Below are 11,699 nucleotides of genomic sequence, written 5' to 3' on the forward strand. Positions count from 1 at the left end.
CCTTCCCAACACACACACAATTTTAAGATTCTGTCTTCCCTGAGCTGATCTAGTGATTGGTTAAATCTACTAAATGGCTGACCTGCTAAAGAACTACATGCCTAAATATTCTTTCCTTCATCTTATGAGTCCACAGCTGACACCTTATCAGTTGAATTCAGATGAAACACCACATTCTCCAGGAGATCTGCCCTGACCTCCCAATTTAAAGTAGCTCCCTAGGCCAGGTGTGTTGTCACATGCCTATTATCCCAGCTACGGGGAGGTATAGGTAGTGGGATGGTGGTCTGTGGTTCACCTCAAGCAAAAAATATGAGACTGTCCAAAAAATAACTGAAGCAAACAAGGGTCAGTTACCTTCCTAGAGTAACTTCCTCTCGGTTCATACCCCACACTGCTCAAATAAATAAAGTAGCTCCCCTTTCATTAAATTTGTCCCTACTTGATTTATTTAGATGATTTGTTTATTTATCTATTTTTTCCCACTGGTGGAGTGGCTCGAAGTGGTAGAGCATCTGCCTAGCAAGCATGAGGTCCTGAGTTCAAACCCCACTACCAACAAAGAAAATATTCTTTTTTTCTCACCACAATGTAAACTGCTCCAGGGTAGAGGTACCATGCCCTATTTATCACTGTAACTTTAATATCTAGGACACTGCTTACTTCTAAGTAAATCTGAGTTAAATTTATAAATAAATGGAATGAATAAATAAAACATGTCTGCTTTAAACAGCTAAGAATTTTCTTTGTAAGGTTAAGAATCAATTACTCTCACCAAATTGGTAACATATTAAGAGTCAGTTAGCCAGAGACTAACTGACAAAGTTATCCAAAGTACTTTTTGTAAAGTACTTTGTCCACTAACTGAAAAGTAAAGGACATTTTCAGATATATTTATCACAGACCTATTTGGAATTTTAAGCAAGTTTATTGTTGTGAAGTCCAAGATTTTGAGTGCATTCACTTTCTCAGATTAAGAAATTGAAATACTCATGAAGGACACAGTTATTATTTGTAAATTACTAACTTTAATATCTTAATGACCCAGTGCTTTAGGTCATTAAATCTGTATGTATGCTTCTTAGATTAATACTACAAAAATCTGTTTACTCAAAGATAAAAACTTGAGATCAAATGCAGAACAGTGCCAAGGAGACAAAGCTTAGCATTGCGTATTGTGTCAGAGGAAGTCGGGAGATAGGTCGTGATAACAAACACTAAAGAAAATGACCAAAAGAAGATTATGCATAAGAGAATCAAAGAATGAAAAACACAAATTCTCAGCTACTCATAAAATCTTCCCTGACCAATGACTAGATATAAGATATCTTTTCTTAAAACCAAAACTCGCACACTTTCATATACATATTTCCAAAATGATTTGCTTAAAAGCCATTCACAGAAAGTTCACAGAATTAAAGTTTGCAAAATCAAATTGATTTACTTATATCGTAGGGATACATTTCCTTCATACAGGCAATATAGTTCCAACTAAGAGACATGTGTAGAATCAAATCAGTGAGACCTAGTAAGAGCTATAGCTCTATTCAATTTGTCCTTTATAAACCCACAATTTATTGTTTAAGAAAACATCCATGTGAGGTTAACTGATAAATGTTATAATTCATAGTGTTATTTTCTGATGTTGAAAGAATTGAGAGAGAGAGAAAGAGAGGAGAGACTGCTCTGTCAACCCTAAGAGTTGCAAGTTTAAAAAAACATTTTTAGTCTAATATTTGCAGGAATGAAACCAAATTAAAATGCAGAAAATTCACAGTTTCCTTTTCTACAGATTATTTCCAGCTCTCATTTCCACCTACTGCCTAGCACTGCACAGATGCATGGCACATAAAACCTGGAAATGATTTTTCAACAGTCAATATATAAATGTGATTATTTTTACCTTTTAAGTTAATGGTCATGAAGTTTTGCAGTTACTTTAATGTCTTAAATTATAACTTAAATATTGTACACACGTAGCTAGAAAATTTTATGCTTAAGATATAAAAAAAAGCCTTAGAATGCAAATCAACTCTCCTTCAGCTCTGCTCCCCAGAAGTAGCCATTTTTCACAGTTTAATTTAGGGCTTCACGTGGTTAAATCTATATTTCTAAAAAATATGTTTATTTTTCTACTTTTTTGACTACCAATTTTAAACATTGTCTACTGAGTTCCTGCTCTACAAAAAAAGATCCAGGTAACTTAGTAAGCCTCATTTTCTTTCCTGTCTCTTCCTAACACACTTTTGTGGTAACCTATAGTTTGACCCATGTCAATTTTGTGATTTTTCAGACTTTGTTATGTTTCCATAATTTTTCATCAACTATAGAAAAAACACTTTTACAACTGTATTTTGTTTAAATATGAAGACAGACTCTTACGGTTCCATCTCTTCTCACAATTTATTATTCCCTAACAATGTGAACTTTATCTTCTCTGTTATCATCAGAGGCATTTTGACTTTTCCAGAATCACAGAGAGAATGAAATGTCTGTCAGGTGTTCTGTAATTAGTTTATGAGCTGATTCTACAAGTTAAACAAGTGCTAAAAATATTATGATTGCTTATTTTGTTCCTTGGAAGCTAAGTGATATATTCAGATATTGTCCCTTCCTGTCTAAGCCCAGCATCACAGCATCTGTGCCATTCAATATAAATGTGATTCAATGTTAAGTGAAATCTTCTTTTTTATACATCAATAATTGCCTTAACCCTGCCTAGGTTTGCCTGTAGACTGTTAGTCTATCTATAGACCAATTTCCCTTATCTCTCTTTTATAAAAATTAGGTTTATTTCTACCTGGTATGTAAAGCATAAAAACTGTGCATATGAAGTAACGCAATGGTTTGATAGCTGTATATATTGTGTAATGTTTAAATTTGGCTAAACATTTACCTTCTCAAACATTTATCATTTCTTTATGGGTTCACAATCCTTTCTTCTAGCTTTTTAAAGGTATATTATTGTTATCTATAGTCACCCTATTATGCAATAACACCCCAGAAAATCTTACTCCTGCTAACTATAACCTCATACCCATTGACAAAATTTCTGCACACTCCCCAACCGCTAATACCCACTCTCAACTTCTTTGCAATCAACTTTGTTAGAACTCACCTATGAGTGAAATCATGCCACACTTGTCTTTCTCTTCCTCACTTATTTCACTCAACATAATGATCTTCAGCTCTATCCATGTTGTTACAAATGTCAGGGTTTAATTCTTTTTATGGCTCTATATATTTCTATTGTGTATATTGCCATGCTCTCTTTATCTGTTTATCAGTTGATGGACATTTAGGTCGTTCTCATTTCTTGAAAGCCATGCATAGTGCTACAATGAACATGGAGTGTAGATGTCTCTTCTACATACACAGATTTCATTTCTTTTTTTTTTTTTTTTTTGTAGTACTGGGGGTTGAACGTAGGTCTTGTGCTTGCTAGCCCGGCACTCAACCACTTGAGCCACTGCACCAGCCCTACAGATTTCATTTCCTTTGGATATATACCCACTAGTGGGACTGCAAAATCAAAAGGTAGCTCTATTTTTATTTTGTTGAGAAACTTCCACATTGGTTTCCAAAAACGCTACACTCATTTCCATGTCCACGAATTTGTCACTGAGATCTCCCTCTTGTTGCTGTCTGTCTGTTCTGGAACAAGTGTTCTCAAGGTATACTGAATCATTTTCATTCTGGGACATGAAGTCATTATTTTGTTGATCTCATGTTTTCCTCTGTCTTGATTTACTCACTTATTTTGTGGCAATATATCCTCAAGTAATAAGAAAGATTGCCTTGTAGGTAAATTTCTAGAAAGTTCACATGTCAGAAAATATCCTTATTTTGTCTTCCTCTGGTTTTTCTTCCTCAGTATAAAGCACTGAGTATTGTGTTCCAGCATCCAGTGTGGGCGTTGGGAAGCCCAATTCTAATCTAATTCTTGTTTGTTTGCATGTGACCCTGCAACTCTTTCTCTGAAAAGTTTCTTTCAATTTATTCATTTTTATTAGAATATATTCCTTGTATATAAGGGATTCATTGTGGCAATTCCAAATAAGTTTATATTGTACTGTACATTGATTAAATTTTCTAATATTTCACAGTAATTGTTTTAGGAGTAGATCTTTTTTCTTTCACTATGATATCCCCTTTTAATGTGAATAGCTAGAGTTTATAACTGGAGAAATTCCATATACAACTTCTTTGATAATTTTCTCTTCTTTCTCTCTCTACTTTTATTCTAGAAAGTTCAGTTTTTAGATGTTGGAGGTTCTGAAGTGATGATCCTGGAGGTCACCATATTTTTTCTTTTATTTTCAATTTTATCATTTTCATTTTAATTTTTGGCATATCTTCTTTTATCTTCCTGATTTTAAACCATGCAATCATATTTTTAATTTCAAATAGGTCTTTTGTGTTTTCTTTTCATAGTCCAAAATTTATAGTATACAAACTTCTCTGAAGGCAGTAGGGTCAATTCTCTTTTATCAGGACACTACTTTTTTTCTGTACTTTTACCTAATAATTCCTATACTAAGTTTTGAATCTATCTGATAATCCATGATATTCATTAAGTTTTACATTTTTGAACACTAATCTCCATGGCAGGTCTGTATTTAAAGTAGAGCTTGACACTTCTTTCCATAGCTCATAGACAGGGAGACTACCAATGTCATTGTGCAGAACCTCTTATGGGAGGTCACCCTAAGTATTTTCAACAAGTAATTAACACAGTTGTGTAGGGTTTTTTAAACGTGCCTTTTGAGGTCCTGCATCTAGGATGAAGGTACATGTTCATAGGCTTGGTTTAGTGGTGCTTGTGTTTCCAATGTCCTGTCTTACTCCCAACACTTTTTCAACCTGTTTTTCTGAATCCCTTAGTTTGCTCCTTCAAGGTAAGCCTCTCCCTGCTGGGGTATGGCCCCTTCTGCATAGACCCTGAAGCATCTTACTTTATCTACATCTTTAATGACCACTTTCAATAACCATTGCCTTCCAGAAATTTGCTATAATTTCTCCACTAATGGCTCGTGTACTGCTTTCTTTTCTTTTTGTTTTTGTGCTACTATACTATTATTTTAATGGGATCATGGAAAAGAAAGGAGATGAAAGCATGTTTTAGTCCATCATTTTAAGCTACAATTACTTTTTCATGATTAAGAAAAAATCATGTTTAGTTTTGTAGCATTTTGTTTGGGCGAATAGAGGAATACCTTTGTATTTATTTCAATCTACGTATTTTTGAAATTTTTCATGTTCTTATCACTTATAAATTTGGAAATATTTATGTAGGACATCATTAAATAGTATATTACTTTCACTTATCTATCACATATTTTGATCATATACTCAACTAGATCCATTCAGAATGCATTAACTGTTTGCTGGTTAAAATTCACTCTGCTTTACTCATGTGATTTTCATATGTTTATAGAAAGTTGAATTTATATGTTCTAAACAGGTTTAACCAAAATTCTTAACATTCAATATAATGCCATTAAATCTTCTGAATAAACTTCCTTGCTTTCTCAAGTCTCAGGAAATTATAAAGCAATTTTATGATATAATTATGACAGCACATTTAGCTTGTTTCACAAAAGGTGGAGAGTGTATTCAACTAAGGTTTCTTTTTTTTTCTTAGACTGAGACAATTTTTTTATTTTTTAATAAATTTTTATTAGGATATATTCATGATACAGGAGGATTCATAGTGACAATTCGATTAGACTTATATTGTACATTGTTTACATCACCCCCATCGTCTCTCCCCCTCAGCTTCCTCCCCACCTCACTTAAAGCAATTGCAAGAGGTTTTCTAGTTTTATGTAGGTATATAAAGTCCATCTACCATATACTGTCACCTTAATCTCCTTCGTTCACCTTCTCCCCTTCCATTAGTACCTGCCAACCTGCACACACTGTGCCTGTTTTACAGTCCTGGATTTCATAATTAATATTTGAGTTGATGTTCAGAGGGGTGTCTCAATGTATGTCCTCTATGGTTGTGCTTTACTTTGGTCTGTTCAACCCCTTCAAATACTCTCCCTTACCCCTTTACCTCCCAGCCCCCCATTCTTCAATATCTTTCATTTCTTGAAATGCTAGAGATGACTGAATTTGTACTTAACCGCTGAAATAATAGAGCAAAGTAAGTTATCTTCCTAACTACACAGCTTAGTATCCTGTCAATTACAAGTCATTTTTATGAGGAACATAGGTAGAGAAACACGTATCAAAATAAGCTCCAAACTAAAATCACTTTTGCCATTTATTTGTCTTAAGTGCTTGTTTATCATCTAGACATACAGGAACCAATAGTAACTAACTAGACATTTATGAAGTCTAAGGAAAGGCAGAGAAGGACAGAAGACACATGGAACAAATAAGACCCAAAAAGGTAAAAAAAAAAATTTTTTAAGATGATGAAGAAGAAGGAAGAAGAGAAGGCAGTGGAGGGGGAGGAAGAGAAAAGAAATAAATGGACAGAAAGAGTATTCTTTTGTTTAGACCAAGGTCAACATTTGTAGGTAGTCAGATTAACTTTCATAACATAAACAATAAATCACTTTTAAACTTTAAAAATCTCACAGCAGAAGGGTTTCTCTTTGAATCCTAGCTATTCTTAACATCTTATTCACAGTTAGGGTGATAAATTTTTTTTTCAAGAAACTCCTAAGTTTTTCATTATATATATTGCATTTCAGTATCTTTCACTTTTGTGGCACTGGAGGCTCAAGATTTTGGATTTTTATTCCTTGCATAATAATGGCTGCTCTGTTAGGCCCTGATAGCTATACTTTTAACCCATTAAAACTCTAGCTATTTCAGGTAGAGTTTGAACTGATGGAATATTTCACTGTTATAATCTATAAGGATATTTTTCATGTGGCTACTCATTCACCAGCACAAATTGAAAGTAAGCTTTTAAAGTCCTGTCTGGTTTGTGTAAGTTATCTGAGGTCACGGAGTGTGGGGGAAGAGGAAAGACAGGGGTTACTGGTGATCAGATGCACAGGCCCCCAGAGAATTAATTTAATTTTTCTTACTTTGCTACTTAGATGAAACAGCTGCAAAATTGATGTCATTCCAGATTACATAGATAATTTTTCTCTGAAAATTCCATCGAAGCAGGAAGTCACAGCTCATATTATGGTGAAATGCACTGCAGCCAGTATGAAAGATACTTCGTGAAGAATATATGATATTAATCCCATTAATTTGCTTTGTTTTATAATCCCACACTTTGCTATTGGTATGTGCACTTGTGTTGGAATTATTGCCTGTGTTCACAAACATGTTTATGTTTCTCTCTCTGATTTCAGCGTGTGGGAAATTGATGAAAATCACCGGTCCCATCACAGTCAAGACTTCTGGAACTCGATTTGGCGCTTGGATGACAGATCCTTTAGCTTCTGAGAAAAATAACCGAGTATGTTGCTTTCACAGATGTCTTTGTTTAGAATTACGTTTTGTTTACACTTTCCCCCTGGATTATTCATTTGTATATTGGCTCCACCTGGAAGCATGCTACATTATTTGCAAATATTTTCCATTTGGAAATACCAACATATCTAAAATTACATGACAAATCCATTTTACTGAAATGTCCCATTTTATAGTTCACCAGCATGGTTATTCTAATTTTTGATTTGAGTCTTGTTTTCTGTTTGGACAGTGCTAATTACAAGTGCACAAAATTCCCTGTATATTCTTTATAAAACATGACTTCAGTGTGACAAAATACCACTAAATACTGAAAAACTTATGAGCTAACCAATTCACTAAATAAAACTAATATATCCTGGAAATCTAAAGACAATTTCAAAAGAAGTAACACTGTAGTTTAGGGAGAATGTTTTCATAAGTTGTCAATGCCTGCATTGCATAAACCAATATACTAGGAACTTGCCATACCTCTATTAATTGCAGGTCTTAGCACACATTTGGATTCTCAATGGTTACTTATTCAAACGGTTTCTTATTCAAATAAGATTTGTTCTTTAATTAGCAAAATGGTTTATTTAAAAGGAAGTTGCACCAACAAACTGATCCAATGAACAAATGTTACTAGAAGTTTCTGTGGTACATATACAATAAAAATAAGTTGAATAAGCAAAATTAGACTACATATTTTTTTCAGAAAAAGAAGTGGAATAATGATAATTTTCAGTTGTCATTGATCACATTCACCTGTCAGGTGGTATAATCTGCACTGGCATATGTTTGGTTTACTTAGCAATATGCACTAAATAGCCAAAAAAAGAAAGAAGAGAGAAAAAGAAAATGAACTTGTAGGCAGGAAATTCACCTGTGTCTGTTCTACACAGACCATGCTAATATTTTTACAAAAACCTACAACACTTTAATATCAATTGTAGCAATTAGTGTAATGTAACATTAATCAATTATAATATCAATTGTAGCAGTTAAGAAGCAAGATCATTTCTTAAAATTATAATATTAATATGTGTTGACTCTCATTGTCTTTACTTTGGAATTCTCATAAAAGTACAAAACTTAGTCACTCCATTTTTTCTCTTCTTCTCAGGTCTGGTACATGGACAGTTACACTAACAATAAAATTGTCCGTGAGTACAAGTCCATCGCAGACTTTGTCAGTGGGGCTGAATCAAGGACATACAACCTCCCTTTCAAGTGGGCAGGAACTAACCATGTTGTGTACAATGGCTCACTCTACTTTAACAAATATCAGAGTAACATCATCATCAAATACAGCTTGGACTTGGGGAGAGTGCTTGCCCAACGAAGCCTAGAATATGCTGGTTTTCACAATGTTTACCCCTACACATGGGGTGGATTCTCTGACATCGACCTAATGGCTGATGAAATCGGGCTATGGGCTGTGTATGCAACTAACCAGAATGCAGGCAACATTGTCATCAGCCAACTGAACCAAGATACCTTGGAGGTGATGAAGAGCTGGAGCACGGGCTATCCCAAGAGAAGTGCAGGAGAATCTTTCATGATCTGTGGGACCCTGTATGTCACCAACTCCCACTTAACTGGAGCCAAGGTGTATTATTCCTATTCCACCAAAACCTCCACTTATGAGTACACAGACATTCCCTTCCATAATCAATATTTTCACATATCAATGCTTGACTACAATGCAAGAGATAGAGCTCTTTATGCCTGGAACAATGGCCACCAGGTCCTGTTCAATGTCACCCTTTTCCACATCATTAAGACTGAGGATGACACATAGGCAGATGTCATCTATCTAAAGGACATATGTTTGTCCTCTATCTAAACACTGTCATTTGTGATAAACTCTGTAGGATCTTGTCTGTCTATTTCTTTATTATGACTTTTCATCATTTCTCAAAAGCAAACCATTTTTTATTGTAAATTTGGTGTTTCAAAAGAGCAGCCAAGTCTGTCTAAGTTAGCTTGTTGGAAATGCATCTTAACTCCTAAATTTATAAGGCCTATCATGTCCTTGTCATGAAAAGCACTAAAAAGAGTTTAAGTGGCTGAAGTCATAATTTTGCAAAAGATTAATGATCTGCCTTATATTAGAGTCATAGACTAATGGTAGCTTTAAATGCATGAATGTCCTTTTTATTTTTTTAACTGTCATCTTTTACTGTCTTATGCTCCACATCAGGAAATATTTTAGTAAGAATTAGGGTTAAAAAAAACAGTACTTTCCCCCATTTATTTCTTGAAAAACAGATTTAAGGATTTCATTTATATGGAAAATAGTATTCATCATTTTGCTGTTAACACAATTCTCTGATGCGGTGCTGTACAGCCGTTTTTAGATCTCTTGCTAACATTTTATTGACAATATGTATTTCTACCATTGTAACCACCATTGTGAAATTGTATTTCTTCACTTCTGTGAAAGTAATATTTTTTATAAAAAATACACTGAAATTTAATCTCAGTTATTATTTGAGTCAATTTTCAAGTGTGGTCAAGAAGAATCTTCTTGACTCACCCCTTTGCATAATAAACTAAAAAGAAAATCAGACCAGATATCCTGCTCACTGAAAGCTTCACATACAATTGCTTGCAAAGATGTAGCTGAGTTACAAAAATTGGATTCGAGCTGACTCTACTCATTTGTTTATACAAATGCACATCTTATTCTTCATAATTAAATATATTAGCATTCTAATTTATATTTTACATGTAACTTGCTATGCAATTCCTTGTATCATAATTATAAAATTACATGAAGCACATGAAAACTCTAAAAAGAAGAAAATTTCTGTAATGTCCTCTAGATTTACATTAGGAGACCTGGAGTGTCGTTGTCAAGCTGTGCAAAAGAAAATGATGAAAAGACTTGGGAGCTGTCTGTTTGGTTTCAAATGTGTAAATAATGAATTCAGAAAATGAGATGAGGAGGTCAATTCATTGTCCCAGCCTCATTGTACCGGCAGAAATAATGTAATCAAAAAAGGAAAGCTTTAATAATACTTTATGTGAATAATTCTACAAAGCATATATCAAACATGTCTTTGAGTTTGGATGTAGTCCATACTTTGAAAAGACTTTCTCTAAGACAGCTTTATGGACACTTATAGTGGTTTTACAATTCAAGAAGTAGAGTCTATGATAAATAATACATACCTTAAATTATTATGTTGAGTTTCATGCACACATGATACCACAATTTTCTTTGAAAAATAACAGCATAGTTATCCAGATAAAAGCCTTGTATAAAGAAACACTAATATTTAGGGTAATCCATTTTGAATGTCACAAATAAAACATCATTCTCAAATATAACACTGTCAAATTGTAGAATTTAATAACAATCTTGAAATGAATAAAGTTTAGTAAAGATTTCTTTTTATTGCCTATGAAAAGTTAGCATGATCTGATGAGTGCTGTGGATCCTTTTGTAATGTCATCTTCTCTTTTAAAAAGTTTACATATGTTCCCTTCTGCTGTTGAGAGTTGGAAAATTTAGGAGCTTCCTTTGTAGTACACGTTCCACAAAAATAATCAGTCAGTACTTTGTATATCAAGTTTGTATCTGGAAACTCACATCAATTTCAGAGATAATTTTTTTAAGTGATGACCTCTAATAGATATCTTTTCATTACTTTTTTTTAAAAGATGCTATATAGTATACCACACATTAAAAGTATGAATAATCATGGCTTTATCTGTGAGTTTTGCAGCTTGTAAAGAGCCCATTTTTTTCTCTGTAAGTTTTCATTATCAAATCCAATTTATAGTGTATATGCTGAAAGCAGGGATTTATTGTCATTAGATGTGGGTGTGACATGAGTTTAAAATGTGGCTTGCATTAAATACTTGCAGTTTGAAAGAATATTTCTTAGCAAATTATGTTCAGTTTTGTGCCTGAAATAAATAAGAACTTAACCACTGTTTTTTAATCTCTACCAAATAAAATTAATTTTGCGAGGTAAATAATGAGTATTTTTAAATCAGCCACATAATCCTAGCAGTAAAGGAGTCAAAACTCAGAAAGTCTGAGTCCTAACTGAGCTGTGTAACTGGTATCTTCTAAATTAGATTAAAAAAAAAAACTTATTTGGTCTTCTCAGCATTCAGAATTACCAAATTGTTTCTATAATTATGAAAAAATATAGCCATTGCAGGGTTTCTAAAACCACATCTTTCAGAAATGGGGTAATTTTGGAAGCAGAATCAAAATGGAATCTTGTTGACTTAAAAGAATAACAATAATTATA

The 11,699-nt window shown here is 33.6% G+C and overlaps 1 protein-coding gene across 2 annotated transcripts in view; it reads left to right on the forward strand.

Annotated features, from left to right (window-relative positions):
* Positions 1 to 11,367, forward strand: part of Olfm3 (olfactomedin 3) — a 202,382-nt gene extending 191,015 nt beyond the window's left edge. For both annotated transcript variants that reach the window (XM_020154970.2, XM_020154969.2), the window contains exons 5-6: positions 7,326 to 7,432; positions 8,552 to 11,367. In XM_020154970.2, coding sequence (XP_020010559.1) covers positions 7,326 to 7,432; positions 8,552 to 9,229 — 785 coding nt within the window. In that variant the 3' untranslated portion in view covers positions 9,230 to 11,367. The remainder of the gene's footprint in view (positions 1 to 7,325; positions 7,433 to 8,551) is intronic.
* The last annotated feature ends 332 nt before the right edge of the window (positions 11,368 to 11,699 follow it).

This window comes from Castor canadensis, chromosome 12 (assembly GCF_047511655.1).
Source record: "Castor canadensis chromosome 12, mCasCan1.hap1v2, whole genome shotgun sequence".
NCBI classification, from domain to species: Eukaryota; Metazoa; Chordata; class Mammalia; order Rodentia; family Castoridae; genus Castor; species Castor canadensis.